At 43.7% G+C, this 21612-nt stretch overlaps 1 protein-coding gene across 6 annotated transcripts in view; it reads left to right on the top strand.

The window, feature by feature from the left end:
- AHI1 (Abelson helper integration site 1) overlaps nucleotides 1–21612 on the top strand; it is a 183021-nt gene that overhangs the window by 112773 nt on the left and 48636 nt on the right. For all 6 annotated transcript variants that reach the window (XM_075063973.1, XM_075063970.1, XM_075063972.1 and 3 more), the window contains one exon: nucleotides 9876–9934. In XM_075063973.1, the coding sequence (XP_074920074.1) occupies nucleotides 9876–9934 (59 nt within the window). The remainder of the gene's footprint in view (nucleotides 1–9875; nucleotides 9935–21612) is intronic.

Here is a 21612-nt window from a genome sequence, read left to right as displayed (position 1 = left end):
GACATGAGGTCTGCATTCATTTTCCTTTATCCACTTTGTGGAAAGAAACAACTGAAAACTACAGGAGTCATAGTGTCTGTTGCCATAATGATGTATGGACTAGTAATTAACATGTTCTTAATATTTTTTAAACTTAAGGGCCTTTAATGACCAAAAACAAATTATGTACAGTTAAATGCTACTCTTCAGCGATTTGTATGACAACTAAATCAAAGTTACCAGTATTTCCCTAATTTTAATTTTCTCCTTCTTTGATTTAATTTTGTTTTATGACTTACACCTCGCAACCTGGTTAGCCCAATTTGGGATTTAGTGTGTGACAAAGACCCACAATAAGGGTCATGCAAAAACTATTATCACAGGAAGATTAAAACAATGTGAGACACATTCCTCAATGGCTTGGTTACACCTTGCAGTAATGTGCACTACAGGGATGAGAATTCTGAAGCATTACAATATGTTGCGCAGTAACTGACCCATTAAAAGTTTCATAGTGCACATTATGCACACTTTTCATAACTTAAATAAAGATTCTGCATCTTTATGCAAATAATTTACAACAGTAAAACTGGAAAGGCACCACATTTGTGTGGTACATGAATGAGTGACATCCCTTGAAATGAGGGACATTTCAGAGATGTAACTGTCCTATGTAACATAACAGGCATTTGTGCAAACATGTCAAATATATTTTTTTTCCACAAGAAGGAATTTTATGGGATATATTTTTGTAAGACCTTTTATTTAATAACAGTATATAGCTAAAAGCAGAACATACCCTGTCAGTGTGGGGGAAAAGATAGTATTTGGGGTATAACTTCTCAAGAATTGCAAGTGTAAAAAAAAAAAAAAAAAAAGGGAGAGAAAAATAGTGCATTTTATTTGTGCTCTAGTGGAATTCAGAGCTGCAAAAAGAGGCAAAGTCAAAAAGGGCTGGATCCGAGTAGTGTATGTTGAACACACACATTCCTGAAGGGGAAGAAGTATTACAGAAAACATCAGCTGAGCACCTTTTTGTGGCACTCTCCTTCAGTTTCTCAGTTTCCCAATGATCCAATCCCCCCAACTCCTTTGGAAATTACTGTTGTTAGGAAGGAGCTCCCTTAGAGTAGTTAAATATACTGAACAGCCCTCAAATTTCTGCCTGCTGCCTATCAGGTCAGTCTGTGTTTGGCAATGGGTAGTGCAGATTGATTTTATTAGAGTGTATTCTGTACCTGCTCTTTACTTTAAAACAGTGTCTTGGACTCGAGCTACTACTTGTAGTGTCTTATATATTATGGGAAATTACATTTGCAAGGGAAACTTCATCACACTAGCTGACATTTTGATAAGATTACCTTAATGGTTGGATGCGTAGATTTGATTTTAATCTCTAATTAAAATGTTGGGATTATTTTTTTATTGTTCTTATTTGTGATACTGCAGGTATAGTTTAGTTATATTTTGGGCCAAATTCTTCATATTGGTTGTGCCTGTGTGCAATGCTAGTAAATCCATGAGAAGAGGGAAAGCACAGGATCAAAGTTTTCTGGCTCAAATATTGCTCTCCACAAAGCCGTGGAGACCTGTCCATGGTTCTGTTATGGAGTATCACTGTGGTGTGGAACCTAAGGGGTCGGATGATAGACTGCTTATATTTGCATATATACCTTTGATCCAGCAATGGAAGTTTCCCTATTTATGGTAGGAATAATCAGTGGGGACATGCAGTGGGAAATAACATCTGTATTATAGAGCTTCAGACATATAGTGCTTCTACTACCAGCTCAACAAGCACTTTTTCATTGGATTCCCAAACACCAGTGACTGGGGCAACTTCTGGCCCCTTTAGGGGAAGGCACAGTAACAATTTTTTTTATGGTGTCACTGCAGGCTGATTGAGAGATCTGATCTGTGAGGGGCCAGAAGTTGTCCCAGTCATTGGTGTTTGGGAATCCAATGGAAAAGTGCTTGTTGAGCTGGTAGTAGAAGCATTAATATGCCAATACGAATGTTATTTTCCTCCTGCATGTCCCTTTTTAACTAAGGCCTATGTGGCGGCCCTGGCACCGTACCGCCCCTTTGGGACAGGGTGGGGATGGGGTGTTGGAACTTTGCCACTCCCAAGTTCACATGCTCGCCTCTCTCTGAGCGGCCCAATGCAGCCTAATAGCATCCCTCCACACAATCACCCATTGGTCAGGGTAGTGTTCCCTAATGGCCAGAGTTCATATAAATCACTCCAAGTGTCAGAGCAGTGCAGCCCAATGGCCACAGTCCATACAATCCCCCTCTCAAGCAGGGTAGTGTGGCCTAGTGGCCGGAGTCCAGGTAATTCTCACCAGTTGTCTGAGCGGTGTGCCCCAACGGCCAGGGTCGATATGATTCCTGTGTCAGGGGCAGGGGGACCCAGGCCCACCCTCTCCACCAGATTCCGACTCAGGGCTCTGGTAGTGGCAAGTTCCCCTTGCCAACAGCTCAGCAGGGATCCACCCAAAACACACCGAGCCTCTATGTGGCTTTAATGCCATTTCCTTCTAAAGTTCCCCTGGGTCACTTCCTGCCGTAACCTCCGGGTTCTCCATTGTGGGGGTCCTCTAGTCTGTTCCCCTTCTGTGACGTACTCCGTCTGGGTGTCGGGGTGCATCCTGGCTTGGCTGGCCTCCAGATCCTGGAGTGCAGGCTGTCCCTCCTCAGGAGCTGGTGGCGCGCCTCCTTCCCCTCTGATGGTCAGCCTCAACTAAGCAGCTCTGCATGCAGGCTTTTATACCTGTTCTCCAGTTGGAGCATGCCCAGCAGAGCCTGAAGGGCGTGGCTTCCTCTGCTAGGAAGGAAGAGTTAACTCCTGCACTACCAGTGCGGGGCCGCTCTGCCCTGTCACAGCCTGGTTTACACTAAAAAGTTAGATCGACCCCACTACTTCATTCACTACACTCCTGAGTGATGTGTGTAAGCATTCCAGGGAGGTGGATTAACTACAGCGAAAACCCCTCCAGTCACTATAATGAGTGTCTGCACTGAAGCACTACAGCAACACAGCTGCAGTGCTGCAACTGTGACACTGTAGTGGCTGAAGTGTATACGTAGGTTTACCCACACAAAAATCCCTTTTTGAAGCCAACGTCTAACTTCAATAAACCACTGGACAAAGCAAGTGTTGCTGATTTTTTTTTTTTATTGGAAGTTTATACCCTCCCATGTAGATTTTTTTTTTTTTTTTTTTTTACTGGTAGGAGTAAAGTTCTGTTTTACCAAGTTTAATTAGGACCTTGCATTGGCTTATTGGATTTTTCTTGGGACTGCCAGCCAGATCAGACAGACCACACTCGATCTTGTGCTGTGACAACTGGGAGTAGCAGGGCTGACGGTTTTGTTTTTTCATTATGTATATACCATTAAGGCAGCTCACAGGGATCAGATTTCTAATATAATTGAAGGGAAAATTTCCCTGTATATTTCATGCAAATTAGTACAGAAGATAAAAGAAAGATTTATTGTTTTTTGTCTTTTATTCTGAGTGTTTAGTGGACAGACTGTGGGATTTATATAATAAACTGGAACCCAGTGTAGAAAGACATGGCCATCCTTGGGGGGAGACAGTTGAATCTTTTCAAACTGCTTTAGAGGTTTCCAGGGATGAGAGAGGGAAGAGGAATATAGAGGAGAGGATAGTAATGGTGTGAACTAACCTACTGTGTGCTGTAGAGGTAGCCTAAGAATGGTAGAGCAAATTCTGCAAATTCACAGGACTATATTCTGGGTTTTTTGAGTGCAAGTAGCACCTATTAGCACCTTGCTCTATTTAGGTCACTCTTGGGTCCTGATATAGCAAAGAACTTGAGCATACACAGTTAAGGATATTCTTAACATTGAGCATATGAATACCATTGACTTTGAAGACAATTCAACAAACGTGTTTTGAATGGTTTCCTGGAACTGTTTTTGTCCTCATTGTTGCTACATGTGGAATGCTTTAAAATAGTGGTTAAAAACTCAGCTCAACCCCTCATCTCAACCCCAGATTAGTTTTTAGCCCAGAAGATCCAACAGTTGTGGCAGAAAATTAACAGTGATCAAAACTAATTACAAAAGCTGCACTGAAGAGTAAATTTTGTTGAAACAGTTTTTGAATATAGTTTGGTCCTAGCCGGACAAATGACTATGTCCAAAACGATGTTACAAGAAAACTAGGTTTGAACTAAGTTTGAATATTGCCACTATTTCAAACATCTCCACCTGTAGTAAGAATTGGGCATTAGAGTACACTTTCTTTTTTTCTCTGGCAAAATAAATTGTTAGATGATGTCAACTGAGTGATTCCAACTTTTTATTATGTATGAATCACACCTGAAAATATGTGTATGCAGTGGCTTTCAAAGACTGTTATCGTGGCTGTGAAACTGGTTATTCTGATTGTCGCTCTGGAAATAGATACAGTGGATGAATTCAATGTAGCCAAACTGTGGCAGGATTAGTCAGAGTAGAGGGCAGTTTCTGGTAGAATCGTACGCGCACAGACTCTAACTCTCTTTGGAGACAGAAGAAATTAGGTAAGAATGAGGAGGTGAAAGACCATCCAGGGCTCCTGTGGTTCAGATACACATTTTAGAAGGTAGGAAAACTGCCTAATCTCTAGTTAATTTTTCCAGCTATGGTTTTGCTGATTGAGTATACCCACCACATAATTTATAGCCAATTGGAGGCGAGAAAGCTAAAGATACAGTTTCAGTACTCTGGTGCTCAAATCAATCAGGAATAGGGTAGTGTGGTTTCTGGCTGTCTGAAAAAGTACCTGACTAAAATATTTATGAAAAGATGCCCATCCTTTCCAAATGATTTATATAAATTCAGCAAATTTTTGGATAACTGGAGGACTTTGTCAGGAATGTGTATAACAGGGGTATTGGGGTGTTCTGTTTTTTGCTATGTATAGTGAAAAATTACTCTTTGTGAGGAAAAAACCTTAAAGAAAAGCTATGCCACATAAAGTTAGTAGATATCATATTCTCGTGGCTAACATAATCAATGGACATAAGGGTTATACAGAACAGAAGAACACTGCACTTGAGTTGGAAATATGCCAAGGAGGAGTCCTAATAGTCCAAGAAGGAGCTGCAGTATATCTCATTTTGAGAGTCTGTAATAATTTCTAGGCATTAGCCTACATACTTTTGAAGAATGAACTGGCTTTATTTACTCCTCTCATATGAGATTATATATGTAAAAAAGGTCCTGGAAGAACCAATGCAGAGCCACAGAGAGCACAGCAATCTAGGATGTAGTACTTTCACAGAGAACACTAGCTTCACAAGGCATATAGGGATCTGACGATGGAGGCAGCAGGAGTTGCTAAGGAGGGAAATTGATGAGGAGAACTCGTGGATGATCATCTGGAATTATAAAACTTGTTCTCTGAGTGATCCTGAAATGTCTGTGAGACTGTTTAGGACAGGCAACCTGGTTTAAGCAATTTATTCAGGTTCAGCCCTGTAAAAGACTTCGTGACCATTATACAGGCTCCAACTAAATGACAGACCCAGTGGGACATGTTCCAGTCTCTTTGTTGTAAGTCACCAGGTAAAAAGAAAATGTCCTTCTGTAATTCTGACCGCTAAATTCCAATACTGAACTGTAAGGTTGGAAAGTTTATACAGGTATCACGGACAGCCAAACTAAGCCCTTCTGAGATAGTCACATACCTGCTCAGTGTAGTTTACGTGCTTTATCGAGAATGGAACCCTGTCAACCCAACCACTGCACAGAACTGCTTAAAAAATCAGGCTTCTGCTTAGTACTATATGAGGAAGAGGAGTTGGATATTCACCTACTTGCTGAATGGACTTTCCTTTGTGAATGAACCAGGCTTTTAAACAAATTTTTAAACATAGATGTAGAAGAAAATCCTGTGGGTGAAATTGCTAATAAGAGATGTACAACAGACAAAAAAGAACCAAAGGGAAAAGAGGTGGTGGTGGCCAAAGAGACCAAAGATTAGATGGAGGAAATTGAAGAATAATTATTTTAGAAGCTATAGCAAGCCCTAACCACTACCAACAAATAATGTGGCTCCATGGAGTAGTGAATGCACTGCAAAAGTGCAGTGTACAGTTTATCATTGTTTCTGAAGCAAAATGACATTAATTAACTGATTACTTTGATAGAGGACTATAGTAAGTCATAGAAAATGCTTTTAATCACAGAGTAATTGGAAATGTTTTTTTGGCAGTGTATTGTTTTATGCTGCTATAGTATCTTTGTAGTATTGACTATCATTAAAAGGCAAACTCTGTTAAAAGACACAATCTCATTAACCTAAATATTGTTTTATGGTACTTTATAAGGCTAAAACACTGTTTTTAAAGATGCTGTTTCCCTCATTATTGTTAAAATAATATAAAATGACGACAGTGGAGGTGACAGGTTCCACAGTATTGTGATAAAATGAAGTATCAACATTAAAACTATTAATAATAAGCCAAGGTTTTGTTTATATAATAGTTTTTTCTTTGACTGCTTGCTCAAGTCGATTCTGTTCTAGGTACACCCTACACCCTTTCAGTTTTTTCTTACCACCTGCGATGGTTGGTTGGAAAACATTTTTCCCTTGCCTAGCAGGGTTAGCTGTTCTCTCTCTCTCCTGTCTTTAAGCCTTAGAACCGTAAGTTTGTTTATATGTAGTTGTTAAGGAGTGTAGTTAGAAGCTAGAGTGCCAGTGGGTACTTTGTCCCAGGCATGGCATCCCCTGGTCTCTGGGTTTTAAGTACTATTCTGATTGTAACAGGCCTATGCCTGTTAGTGACTCCCATAGCAGCTGCCTGAAGTTCTTGGGAGAATCACATGTGAAGGACAAGTCTCTCATCTGTAAGAACTTTCACCTCAGAATACAGAAGGAGTGCAAGATTCGTTTGAGGGCCCTTCTCATGGAAGCTGCTCTCTGCCTGGCCTCAAAGCCGTCCCAACTGGACTCTAGTCCCAGTACTTCAGCCTCAGTACGTAGTGCACTCCCAGCACCGGGATCTACCCAGTACTGCTTGCCTTCACTGGTGCTCAAGAAGAAGTCAAAGAAGCGTGACTCACCAGCACTGAGCAAGAAGGGCCAAGGGGCATTGGGTAAAGGATCCAGTTTGGGCCACTCGCTTACTCTGGAGCTACATGGGTTGCCTGCCCGATGGGGCCCCCTAGTGCCTTGAAGGATCCACCACTGACTCCCGGGAGCAGTGGGGGACCCAGACTCATGGCAGGGCTGACACCTTCCCAGGTCCACTCGGCGCCCAGAGGGCAAAGGCCTCTACCAGTGCTGCTGGCACCATGCACATCACAGGAAACAGCAAGGGTTTCCTACAAGGGCAAGCCAGCCGTAAAGACTTCCCAGAGGGCAAGTGATCGCCACTGGTCCCCAGAGGCAAGACAGTGCTTTCTGTCTCTGTGCCCCAAATCTCCAGCTTCTCAGCCCAGATCTCCCACAAGATGTTCCAGATTGTAGGCACCACAATCGCAGTCTCTGCCCTCTCAATGCAGATCGCCCAGGGGAGACATCGGTACTGGCGATGTGGTGACTAGTTACCGCCAACCGTCCCCTCAGATCCCCATCTCCTAGACCATGGGAACAGTCTCCAACACGGTACTGGACTCCCCACCTCCTGCACCAATCCACCTACTCAAGACGTTGGTCACCCGTGGCAACTGTTAGCCATCAGACTCAGCTTTGACGGCCCTACTGTAGTCACCGGAAGGGGATTCCTCTGACACGGAAAGGGAGTTCAGCCCCTCACCGATATCACTAACCTGCTGCAAAATGCTTCAGAGTTATGGAGAAACAACCTGCTTGCTGCTCCTGTGGCTCAGCTTCTCCCAACCCACAGAGGGCACTGGGCCTTTTACAAAGCAGCTGCCCTGGCTACTTACACTCATGGATAAGTCTGCGAGTTTTCACAGAAGTCACAGATTCTCCCCCGCCAGCAGCGTTTGGCTGTGGGAGGGGACAAGGGGATGGGGCCCGGGGTGGAGTGAGGTGAGCTGTGGGCGGAGCTTGCCTGGGGGGCTCCCTGGAAGTGGTGACATCCCCCTCACTCAGCTGCTAGGTGGAGGCATGGCCAGCCAGTTCTGTGCACTGCCTCTGCCTGCAGGCACCACCCCCACATCTCCCATTGACCCTGATTTCCTGTGTGGGTTGGGAGTAGCTGAGCAAGGGGGATGTCGCCACTTCTGGGGAGCCTCCCAGATAAGCTCCCAGACAAGCCTGCCCAGAGCCCACCTCACTTCATCCCATGCCCAACCATCTACCTCCTCCCACATACAAACTCTGCTGCTGCTGGGGGGGGTTGTGTGCAGAGACAGGTAGGGAGTCTGTCAGCCCTGCCAAACCCCCCTACCAGCACCAGTGGGGGTCCCAGGCCATGCCCTGCTGGCCGCTCTCCCCCTCCCCCCCGCAAGTTTTAGTCATGGGTATTTTTAGTAAAAGTCGTGGACAGATCACGGGCTGTGAATATTTGTTTACTGCCCATCGCCTGTCCGTTACTTTTACTAAAAATACTCCTTACTAAAACGTAGCCTTACTAATGGAGTCACAGTCAAGCTACTGGCAACCCATTGAGCATACCCAAAACTATCACACTCAATTCCAGAAACTTCTCAGTGTGCAATGCTAATTGTGCATCTGCCAAACAATGACCTAGACACAACTCATTCCTACCTATCTCCCCAGATAGTTAAACAGTTATCTCCCTATTAGGCACCTGGGTTGCATTTGCAATATCAGGGCCTAACAAATTGTAACCCTTTGAGCTTGCATTACACCATTTAATGACGTATATAAATATTTTCCAACGGTTAAACATTTACGAGTAAATCACTTATGAATATAATGCATACCACTGGTTTAACAGGGGTATAGTGCAGTTGGATGCTGTACAAGGGTTCCTAAGGATCTGTGCCAATGGATCTGAATCTTAACCTGAAAAATCCCCATTATTCAAACTCTGGGCTCCTTATGAGCAGATATTACCTGTTGTGCTAAATTGAGTTGGGTTTTGTGGTTGGAAACTAGAGTGAGACCTTAGAAGTCATTTTTACTTGAAACCTAAACTAGGATTTGAACCCTTGTGTCTCATGGCAAAAAGCTGGTGATCTTAAATCTGTGCTATTTGGCCGCCCTCTGCTCCACCTGCTTGAAAAAAAAAGAAAGATGAAATATCTTGAGCAAAGATATAGCATTTAAGTATTGTCATGTTTAGCAATTTTCAGATGTCTCTATCTTTTAAAGATGTTTTCTTAGAAGATACACAGTAGAAGAAACCAGTAACAATAAGATAAATCCATAGATGATGAAAGGATTTTCTTGAGCTTAGCCAATGTAATAATTTCAAAAGGAACAAATTTACAAGTAGCACTTTTTCAAATGCACTGTATAAAGAGTGAATAAAATAAACATCAAGATGCGTTGTGGTAGGAAGTCAGATGATCAAAGAGAGATACTGAATAGACATACTTATTCATTCAGATAAAATAAGGAAGTAATTCCTTTGAGAGGTTTTGTGATGATTTCTGACTGAAAACTGTGTATGCACTACTCAGAAATACAATGAAAAGAAAGGCAGTGTAGCTTAGATAATAGTGTCTGTTCTGAGCACGAGGTGACATGTGGACATTGCTTGTGCTATTGCTCCGAATCATTTGAATGGAAATGTTGGATTAACTAACCTTGTGTCAGGTCTATCAGTTAGATAAACCCTCCAACTGTTACTGACTGAAGGATGCGTAGTTGCAACAGAAAGATGGTGCTTCTTTTCATTAAAGTTTTGTGAAACATGTCCTGCTAACATAATGTTTTTAAAATAAAGCGGTTTATTAGAACAGGATAACAAGCAAAAATTCACAGCTTTGTCTTTTCACAGGGAGTTTCAGCCCAGTAGGAAGTTCTCTTAGCCGAACACCATCAGTCAGACTACAGACGGTAAGGAATTCTATTTATGCATTTAAAAAAATTGATAATGTTAAACTATAAAATGACATTCTTCACAAATTACTTTGTAGAAAAGATTTCTTGCTTCCTTTTGTGAATAAAAGGAAGTATCTTTAAGGAAACTTTCATGGCTGTGTAGGCTTTTACCTCATGTTGATATAGAGGTCAGATGTATTTTTTTTTAAAGGTGAAATATAGTCTTCCCTCTCGCATACGCTCATGCACGCTCTCTCTCTCTCTCTCGCTCTCTCTCATATTGTTTAGAAATGAATATGTCAGAATCACATTTCTGTATTCTTGGTATTTAGCAGGAATATGGGCAATACTAAGTCAGGAGGGGAAAATGTTGTAACTTAAAATTGGCTATTGGATCAGTTGCAGCTGTTTTTTACCATTAGCTCACCTACATCTTATTTCAAGCACTGTTTGTACTGGTTGGCTTATGGTAACCAAAGTGAAATCACTAACATCTTCTGTATATTTCTTGTACATATAGGAATTGGTTGGTGATGATGTATGCTCTGTCCTGATCCTTCTCTCCCAACACAAAAGAACTCCCAACCTCTATAAACTTAGTTAACTACAACTGTACAATCATTAAAGTATGTTTTTTTTAAAATACCAAGGAGGGACTAGTTGTAGAAGAGGTAGTGTTCTTAAGACTTTGTGTTTTGCCCCTAAAAAAATGGGCCTACTGCACTTGGATGTTAACCCCCTGGTGCCTGCAGTCGAAATGTCCTGACCTAATGTGATATGGTAATTGCATGCCAGCTGCTGGCCTCCAGAGGGTTCATCGGAAAGGGACATAAATTAGGTTGTGCCCTTAATTCCCAGAACATGTTCCACCCTTTTATTTCTATCTCATTCAGACCTTTCCTTCACAAAATCCTTTAATGTGTCTTTGTAATGTGTATTTATGTGATAAATAAGACTTCTCTTGAAAAACAATGCTGAAAATATAGTTTTGCACTCATCTTTTTCTCTGTTGGCTAAGTGACTATTATTGTTTGTGTATTTTATACATACTTAATTCTAGATGTTAGCCAATTATTAGGAAAAAATATGAATTATTCAACATGTATATCAGTGCTTTTCTGCTACAGCAACCCTTAGAAGTATCTGTAGCACTGACTCATTTTGGGAAGGGATTAATAAATAAATTAGCAGTTTTCTGTTAAACTTCGTGGGATTGAGTATATTTTCGTTAACCCTTTTTTTGGTGGTGTTATAAATAAAGTTGTAATAGCATGGAAGTGATATTCTTTAAAGAAAGAAAGTAAATGTTGCCAATTAAGGACAAAATAGATCAAATAGTTTTGCTGTGTATTTGATTAATCTCAGGAGCTGGATTATTTCACGTACTTCTGAACTCATCTTTTATTTTTTTCTTTCTTTATCTCTGTAGGCTTTGCTGAGGCAGCTGTGTTTGCATTTCTGTTCTCTGTACACTGTAGGATTCAATAAAGTACAGCCTGGCACAGTTTTTCCTCTAGGCAGATTATAGATTCTCATGCTCATTAAATTCTGAAGGGCTATAATCAAACAAGGATCATATTCATTTGAAACCCAAGGAAGTAACATTTACAGTAGTCTCGGGATGTTAGATGTATTAATTAAGACCAAAGCCCACTACAGTATTTTACGATGTTACTACTTTCTCTATGCTTATAGCATTTTAATGTAACTATTAACACTTTCTCTTTTTTTTCCTTTGTGTATACATGGAATGTATATATTAAGATTCAATATTAAGTGTTAATTTAAGGATGCTTTCCATTTTCAAGGTAATAACCTAACTTTGATATTTCTCAGACAATTTTCATTTTGAGGATCATCAGTCATCTTAATCCCAAAGTCACCTATATTCCACACAAAATTAATGTCCCCTCATTCTTATTATTGAAGATGTCTCAGATACTGCATGGAATGAAATGGCCCAGATCTACTAGTTCTGATTGAGGCTACATGAATAAATTAAGGATGAACTAGCTCATGTGGAGTCCCCAGCCAACCTAGATGCCTTCATCGACCTCATCATATGCATCAACAATAGGCTCCACAAGAGACATGAGGAAAGGAAGGAATATGGGCCACCACCCAACTGGCGTACATTGGTACCCATCTCCAACCTGGACCTTGAACCCAAGCCGCTGGATACCACCCACTGCCATGTGACCCTTGAGGGAAAGAAGTGCCATCGCTGCCATGAGCTATGTTTCTATTGAGGATCTAGCCATGCAACTGCCCATCATGATCGGTAGCATGGCCCTGTTGAGGAAATGACTATGCTCAGGATCAGTAGAGGGGGCGTGGCCTGGGCAAACTCCAAGATAATATCCCCCCTACTCTTCACTGATGCACATCTCAGGCACAATGAGTGCTCCCTGTGGCCAAAGTCTGGATCTGCCACCATGTTACAGGAGAGCTTTACCAAATTCCTCCACAGTGGGCACTGGTAGATTCCTGTGCAGCAGACAACTTTATAGATGCTGATACAGCCCAGTCCTTGGGTATTCTGGTATGAACAAAGATGGTCCTTGTTCTACTTGAAACTATAGATGGTCCACTCTTCTTGTTGGGGCCAATGATACAGGAAACAGTGCCTTTAGAAGTTGTCATTCAGGACCATCGAAAGCCCTTCATTTTGAGATGATCCACTCACCACACTTCCCAATAATCCTTTTCATTTTGTGGGTGACAATTCATGAGCCACACGTTCTTTGTCATGAGCACAAAGTTAGCTTCCTTTCTGAGTTCTGCCAGCAAGTCTACCTATGTACACCACCTGACAAACCCTGGAACCAAGATACTCCCGCTTGTGGGCCCTCGCTTGGGTCAGGTGGGACCATCACCAGAGTGATTTTGGCACTGCTCCCCAAATACAATGACTGTGGTGTCGTCTTCGAGAAGTAGAATGCTAACACCCTACCACCCCATTAGTATTATGACTGCCTGATTGAGCTGTATCCATGGGTCAAGGTGCCATTTGGCCATATATATGTGATATAAGAATCTGAGGTGGCTGCCTTGCATTCTTATCTCCAGGAGAATCTGCCTAAGGGTTTCTTTCAGCCATCTACCTCTCCCACCAGGGCCCTGGTTCTGTTTGTTAAAAAGAAAGATGGAACCCTGCACTTATGTATGGATTCTGAGGCCCTCAGTCAGGTTATCATCAAGAATCAAAACCCCTCTTCCACTTATTCCCGAACTACTGGATCATTTGCAATCAACCCAGGTATTCAGGTAAAACTTGAGTTGTGAGGGGCCTGTGACAGGTTGGACCCACACCTCGTCCAGGGTGCCATCTGATATGCTGGGGTTTAACTGAGCCTCCCCTGCTCAGCCAGCCTGGGTTCCCTCTCCCTGCTTTGCTGAATTAGGCTTTCTGGCCTCTTGTAGTGCACACACACACACAGGTTGAGCCACACCCCACTGCAGACACAGACTGAAGTCAGCTCTGTGTGAGAGGGCTTCCCCAGCACTCACATGCTCACCCCTTTTGGGAGACAAACCCAAAATACTGCTACCTTGCACTGTATAGAAATGTCTGTACAGCACAAGCTCATAAAATTCTCCTTCTTCCTCAATGTGAAGAGAGATATGCACGATACCTTCTCCCCACCGCCAGTAAGAAATTGCATAAATTGGATTTAATAGTAAACAGAAAGAAATTATTAACTATAAAAGGCAGATTTTAAGTGATTCAAGGGATTGCAAACAGAACAAAGCAGATTACTAAGCAAATTAAACAAAACACACAAACTAAGCTTGACACACTAGATAGGTAGAATGCAAATTAGCAGATTATCATCCTGAGTGATAAACAAGCAGGCAGATTCTTAAGAGACCAGTTGCCTTGGCTTTCTCAGGTTTTCATATACACACTAAAGATCTTAGCCTGAGACCATCACTTTTCACAGTTCATTCTTTGTTCCTCAGGTGTTTTCAAGTGTGTTGTTGTAGGGAGAGTGAGGCCCCTCACGTTGTCATTGTCCATCTTTTATATCTTTCCCCAACTTACTGGAAAGCTTTTTTGCTATGACCTAGGTCAAATGGTTGCCATTGTATAGAGTTATCTGACCTGGGTCTAACAGTTCCCATTGTGTAGAGCTATAGCTGAGGGGTTTCTATTGCACACAGTTCCTGGGATAATCCTTATGCTTGTGTCATTTCTTCAGTAAGCCACTAACATTGTTTGGCCTCATCCAACGTAGCATATTTGAAATACAGAGGCATGGTCAATATTCCCAACTTCAGATACAAAAATGATACATGCACACAAATTGGATAAACACATTCAGGAAATCATAACCTTTCCAATGATATCTTACATGTGGCATCTTGCATAAAGTACATCTGTTATGTCATTTCCATATAATAAGTATATTTCCATAAAGAATATGGAGTGTTATGTCACAGGACCTACAACCTGATTCAAATCCAAGCTGGAGCTGAGTGGAAGACAGATTTTTCAAACCTGTTATAGCCACTACAAGTACCCAGTAATGCGGTTTTGCCTCACAGATACCCTTGCAACATTCCAGCACTTCATGAACGAGGTCTTCCATGACATCCTAGATCAGTATGTTGTAGTCTACATAGATGATATCTCCATCTTTGCTGAGGATCACAAGCAACACACCAAGCATATCTAGTCAGTCCTGGAATGGCTGTGCCAACATGGCCTGTATGCAAAGGTGGAAAAATGTATCTTTGACGAGTGCTTCATGGAGTTCCTGGGCTACATCCTCTCCCCCAAGGGCTTCCAAGTGGACTCCAAAAAGGTGGAGGCAGTACAGGCCTTGGTGCCCACCTGAAATATATCAAGGAGCTACAATACTTCCTGGGTTCACTAACTTTTATAGGCTGTTCATCTCTGGATTTTCAGGCCACATCATCCCATTGACAGCACTTCTCCTCAAAAATACCACCTTCAGCTGGTCTCCAGAGGCCCAATGAGCATTTCCCCACCCCAATCCTGGCTCATCCCAACCCAATATGACCCTTTGTGTCAAGACTGATGCCTCCAATGTGGCAATTAGGACAGTACTCTCTCAAAGAGGTGATTCCCCAATGGCACCTCTTGCTTTGTGTGTATTATTCATAGAAGTTCACTGCAGCTGAACAGAAATGTCTAGTTAAGGAGCTTCTAGACTTCAAAGCAGCTTTAGAAGAGTGTTGCTGCTATCTGGAGTGTGCTTGGTACCCAGGACAGGTTTACTTTGATCGTAAAAACTAACGACTACTGCTGAGCCAAGACCCTTAACCAGATGCAGTTTCGCTGGGCCCTGTTCTTTGCATGCTTCAGTTTCACCATCATGTACCACTCAGGAGCCCAAAACAAGACCGCCAATGCCTCATCTCAAAAAGGGAAATATCTCACCAGCCAAGAGCCCCCCTATGTTGAGCCCCTCCCACCAATTCTTAAGCTCCGAACTTCTTGGACTCTGCAGTTCCTCAGGACTTCATGTCAGTAATCCACTCAGCTGCAGAGAAGGAGCCCCTTCCCAAGAAATTTGAGGCAGCAAGCCAAGGTCAACAGTAGGTCCCGGATGGCTTGCTGTCTGTCAAGGGCTACTTGAACATTCCGCTGGGACCCCCTCAGTTAGAAGTACTATCAATCTGTCATGACTCACCATTAGCAAGCCATTTGGGTAGCTTCAAGACTCTCTGTTTGCCTGTCCACTTCTTCTGGTGGTCCTGAGTGCACACAATAATGGACTTGTATGTTGATTCTGTGAGACATGCCTGCACCACGATGTCACGCTCAAAACCCTTCAACATCCTAGTGTCTTCTGAGAGCCCGTGCAGGCTGTGGGCAACCATTATCCTGAACTTTATAGTCAAGCTCCCTGTGTCTAACAAGGACACTGATCTGTCTCCATGGACTCCCAGAGCAAGTCACAATTGATAAGGGTCTGCAGTTTGTGTTGTGGTTTTGGAACAAAATCCTACAATTACTTAGGATCTGTGCTTACACATCCATTGCTTTTCCCCCACAAACTGAGAGTCAGTCTGAGGAAGCAGTCAAGTATTATAGCAATACTTGTGGTGCTTTATTAATTTCCACTAGGAGAACTGGTTGAGCTTCCTACCCCAAGCAGAGTTTGCTTACAATAACGCGGATCATATGTCCACCATGCAGAATCCATTCTATGCAAACTGTGGCCTCCACCCCCATTTCCACCCAGCTGCATTTGTCTCCTCCACCAATCCTGTAGCCGCTGAGTGGGTGTATTTGATCCATGATGTCCAAGAATAACTCAAGGCACGTATAGACAAGGCCAAGGAAGTTTACAAGTGGTTTGCTGATCACCAGTGGGCAAAAAGTCTGACTAACAGCTCAACACATCCACGCTGACTGGTTTTGTCATAAGTGGATTACCAATACCTTGGGCCGTATTCCATCAGCCAGATAATCAGCGCAGTGATCATGAGGTTTCAGTTATTCAGATCCCACCAGAACCACACAGTGTTCCACGTATCCTTGCTAAAAATCTATGTTGACAACCCCTTCACTCACTGGGCCCAACCACTGCCTCCTTTGGAGCTGATCCAAGAGCACGAGTATGAAGTCTGTGAAATACTGGAGCTGAAAATCAAATGCAGCTCCCTCTGGTACCTTGCAGGCTGGAGGACTGTGCCCTAGAGGATGATCCTGGGAGTCAGCATCCAAAATCCATGCCCCTGACCTCATGGCAGCCTATCCGGACAAATATGCGCCAGCAGAGAGTGCCCAGCGGGTCTTGAATCAGGCCCGCAGAGCTGGTAGGCAGCAAACACCTCCACGCTGCCACCCGCAGCAGTTGTAACTGGTTCACACTCTATGACCAGCTGTGAACAAAGACCACAAGAAGTCCCTGCCCTCAGGCTCCATCAGGCAGCAGCCTCATGGCTCCTGATTGGCTCCCTACCCTATATAAATCTAAGGGGCATTCTAGGAAGTGTCCTGACAACAGCACAGATCTCCTGTAACTGCCACAACCATTTTTGCTTCCTGCTCTCAAACTCCTGGTTTTGACCTTGGCTTGATTTGGACCGTGCCTCCTGACCCAGACCCTGAAACCTATCTCAGACTCTGATTTTAGGTATTAACCCTGGTCTGGAACTTGACTATGAACTCCTCCGCTACTCTCAGCCTCAGATTTGACCCTGCTCTTATCTTTGGTCCCCACTGCCCTTGTTATGATCCTGACAAGATGCATCTGTTCAGAGGCAAGGCTATTATATATGTAATGTCTGACTGAGGTTAATTAGAGGAAAGCTCCTTATCCAACTAAAGAAAGGCAGAAGGTGTAAAAGGGTTAGTTAATACTTAATTGGTAAAGGAAGACAGTCCACATATTTACTCTGTTGTAGTGAAGAACCTGTTTGTAAATCAAAGAAAAATGGCACCTGAATGCATAAGCAAACTTTATCATTAGAAATGTTTTCCTATTTCTTCCCTTAAGTTGTGATATTGGGATTTAAAGTATATGTGTTGAGTAGTAGAAATAAAACATAGCAATATAGTCAAGAAAGATGACAATAAATGCATATACAATTCCTTTATACATAGAGTGCTTCTCCTCTTAGACGCAATGAATGCTACTTAAGGTCCAAATCTTCTGGATGTGTGCTCAGTAAAGGTGCATGAATAATCCAGTGCACACATGCACAGCCCTCACCACCCAGTATCACTGAAAATGCTAATATAAGAAGCAGCTGTAAACACTTTAAATAGCTCCATTGTCAGGTGCCATGGTGTCAAGGTCTTATTCTCACTTTGAACTTTAGCGTCCAGAAAGTGGGGACCTGCATGTACCCCTCTAAGCTCAATTCCTAGTTTAGATCTGATAATGCTGCCACCAACCAAAAATATAGTGTTTTGGTACACTTTCTATCCCCCAAAAACCTTCTCTGGGGACCCCAAGACCCAAATCCCTTGGGTCTTAAAACAGAGAGAAATAAACCATTCCCCCTCCTTTCCCCCTCCCAGATTTTCCCCTCCCTGGGTTACCCTGAGATCACTGTGATTCAACTCGTTGAATCTTAAAACAGAGAGGAATTAACCTTCCCCCCCCTTCCTTTTCCCACACCAATCCCTGGTGAGTCCAGACCCAATTCCCCTGGGTCTTGCACAAGAAAAAAAAATCAATCAGATTCTTAAAAAAGAAAGTTTTTACTTTTTCTTTCTTGTATTAAAAGCTATCTCTGTAAAATCAAGATGGAAAATGTTTACAGGTCTCAGCTTTACATAGACCAGAGGGACTCCCTCCCCTCTAGCCTAAGCATAAGTTACAGCAAACAGAGGTAAAATATCCTTCCAGCAAAATACACATTTGCAAATAAAGAAAACAAACAAAAAGACTATTCCGCCTTCTAGCTATTACTTACTATTTTGAACATGAGAGACTGTTTCGGAAAGATTGGAGAAAACTGGTTGCACAACTGGCTCCTCTTAATCCCAAGAGAGAGCAAAGAACAACCCAAAAAGCACAAACAAAGACTTCCCTCCACCAAGATTTGAAAGTATCCTGTCCCCCAATTGGTCCTTTGGTCAGGTGTCAGCCAGGTTCACTGAGCTTGTTAACCCTTTACAGGTAAAGAGACATTAACCCTTAACTATTTATTTATGACACATGGTGATGATGTAATTTGGTCTCCACTTGACTGTGTTCTGGAAAGCAGCAAAATATTTATGTATTTACTCTTCCCCTTAGTTGTTTCTTTATTATGGCTCAAGCTTTTTAGGAGTATGAGGTCCTAACTAACTTCCTAATTACAGTAGACGAACTTGGAAAGTTCTCCAGAAAACGTCAATTCTAATAGCCTCACAACTGCAGCTCTCTCTCCCACAACTGAGGGACAACGGATGTTGATTTTAGACTGTAACCCCTTTCTTTGTCCCCAGTTCTGCAATGAATTCCACACATGTGGACCTCTGTGCCCACCTCGATCTCAACTGATTTCAGTAAAACTGTATGTTGATTTAGCTGTCCAAGTGCATGAGGCTCATTGCACGACTGGGGAGTTAATTTCAAACAGAACTATTGTTTGTGCTTTCATGAATGTGTGGGAATGGAGCAACCAGAAGCCAGCATACAAAATCCGTTGGTGCTCATCCCATTACAGTTCCAGAGACTGGAGTGACAGTGGAATGTTAGGAACATGAGAAGTTAAAGAAGAACTGGGAAGTGAAAGGAAAGAGGATATTAAGAGGCAGAAAGTTGGGGAGAGATTAAGTGTGTGGGCAGAAGGAAGGAAAGAAACAACAGGAAGTGAGCAAGAGGAGCATTTACCATTAGGGCCAAGGGCATGGCTCCAGGGCAACATCAGTGGTCTCCAATGCCTATGCCACATCTTCTGCAATGTCTGTTTCCCCATATCAATCCAGGGCTCCCGAGGACCCACCACAAGATTCAGACTCCGGGCCTCCCGTATCGAGCACAAGGTCAGAGACGCCAATGATGGTGGCTTCCGTACCACCAGTAGCAGTGACGATGGATATCCCTGAGCAAGTCACCAGGAAACCGGAGGGGCAGGAAGACCGCATCTCACCTTAAACCTCATCATCTTCCTTGCCTGACAAGGCAGTGGCGGACACTACCATGTCCCTTCTGGTGATGGACATGAAAGCCCTCCAGGACCTCCTTAAGAGAGTGTCCCAGAACCTCACCATGACAACGGAGGAGGTAGTGGAAGACTCAGACTGAATGGTGGCCATACTCGCCCCAGAGGGTCTCTCCAAGGTGGCAATGCCACTTAAAAAAGCCATTCAGAACACCAGAAAGTTCTCTGGCAAACCCCACCCTCTATACCACCAACGGCCAGAGGAGTAGAGAGGCATTACTTTGTCCCTCAGAAGGGGTACGAGCACCTCTTCACTCTACCCCCTCCCCCTGTCCCGGAACCTTGGTAGTGGATGCAGCAAACCACAAAGAGCTGCAGGGGCCGCCTCTAAGAATAAAGATGATAAGAAGTTGGACATCTTCGGTTGAAAAGTATACTCAATCAGGGGGCTCCAGCTTCGAATTTCCAACCAGAAGACAGTACTTAGCTGCTATGTGTACAACCCGTGGAATGCCCTCTCTAAATTTCAGGAACTGCTTCCGTTGGAATCCTGACAGAAATTCACTGTAGTCCTGGAAGAGGGCAGGGTGGTGACTAGAACCTCCCTCCAGGCTGCTCTGGACTCCTCTGACTCAGCAACATGAACCATGGCTACAGGCATCACAGTGAGGTGTACCTCATTGCTACAGGTCTTGGAACTCCTGGCAGTCCTCCCATTTGAATGCCTTCCCTGGATCCTGGTATGCCACCCTCAACTTGAAAGACGCGTACTTTCATATATTGATTATTCTGGCACACAGGAGATTCCTGAGATTCATAGTCAGCGTCCTGCACTATCAGTTCATCATACTACCATTCGAACTTTCAACAGCCCCACACATGTTCACAAAGTGCGTGGCAGTTGTGGCAGCCTTCCTGCGTAAATGCTGGGTACAGGTCTTCCCATACCTGGACGATTGGCTCATCAAGGGCAATTCCTGAGTGCGAATGCTGGAGCATGTGGCCCTGGCATGAACCACTTTCAGCAGGCTGAGGCTCATTCTGAATGTTCCCAAGTCTACAGTGGTCCCAGTCCAGAAGATAGAGTTCATTGGAGCTCTCCTGGACTCCACTCAGGCCAAAGCCTCCCTACTTGAGTCCCGGTTCCAAAGCATCAAGGGCATCATCGACAGCCTCCACCAGTTCCCAACTACTGCGGCCAGAAACTGCATGAAGCTTCTGAGGCATATGGCAGCCTGCATGTATGTAGTGCAGCAGGCCAGGTTGTGCTTTCGCCCCCTCCAGGCTTGGTTGGTGAGGGTATACAGACCCAACCGGGACTCCCTGGACAGACTGGTTACCTTTCCGCCCAAGATTCTCAAGTCGCTCAGCTGGTAGCTTCAACCTCAAGTGGTCTGTGCAGAAGTACGTATCGCCAAGCCTCAGCCCTCACTATCACTGGTCACAGGTGCATCACAGATGGGCTGGGTAATGCTCTTGGGCAGTATCAGAACTCAAGGCATATGCAGTGATAGTTCTGGTTGTGACCATATCAACATCAGGGAGCTGGGAGTGGTTCGCTGGCTTGCCAGACATTCCAGGCCCATCTTCAGGGCAAATGTGTCTCAGTATTGACAGACAGCACCACAGTGATGTTCTATATAAATAAACTGGGATGTGCTCACTCCTCTCCCCTGTGTCAGGAAGCTCTCCAACTGTGGGACTTCTGCATCACACATTGCATCCAGCTACAGGCCTCATATATGGCGGGAGGACAGAATGAACTAGTGGACCACCTCAGCCACACGTTCAACACTCACAAGTGGGCACTCAGAGTGGACACCTCCCTTTCGATCTTCCGGAGGTGGAGCTATCCCCACATGGACCTGTTTGCGATGCGGAGCAACAGAAAGTGTCAGCTGTTCTGCTCCTTTCAGAACCACAGCCACGGCTCCACAGAGGATGCATTTCACCTACTGTGTCACCTGCTATATGCATTCCCACCCTTCCTGCTCATACACAGAGTGATCCTCAAGATCCAGCAGAACAGGGCTTCAGTCATCCTCATAGCACCAGTGTGACCCCGACAGCACTGGTTCACCATACTGCTGAACCTATCAGTGGACAGACCAGTGGCC

The sequence above is a fragment of the Chelonoidis abingdonii genome, chromosome 3 (genome assembly GCF_003597395.2).
Source record: "Chelonoidis abingdonii isolate Lonesome George chromosome 3, CheloAbing_2.0, whole genome shotgun sequence".
Classification (NCBI taxonomy): domain Eukaryota; kingdom Metazoa; phylum Chordata; order Testudines; family Testudinidae; genus Chelonoidis; species Chelonoidis abingdonii.
Note: the sequence above shows the minus strand (reverse complement) of the source record. Positions and strands in the feature narration are given on the sequence as shown.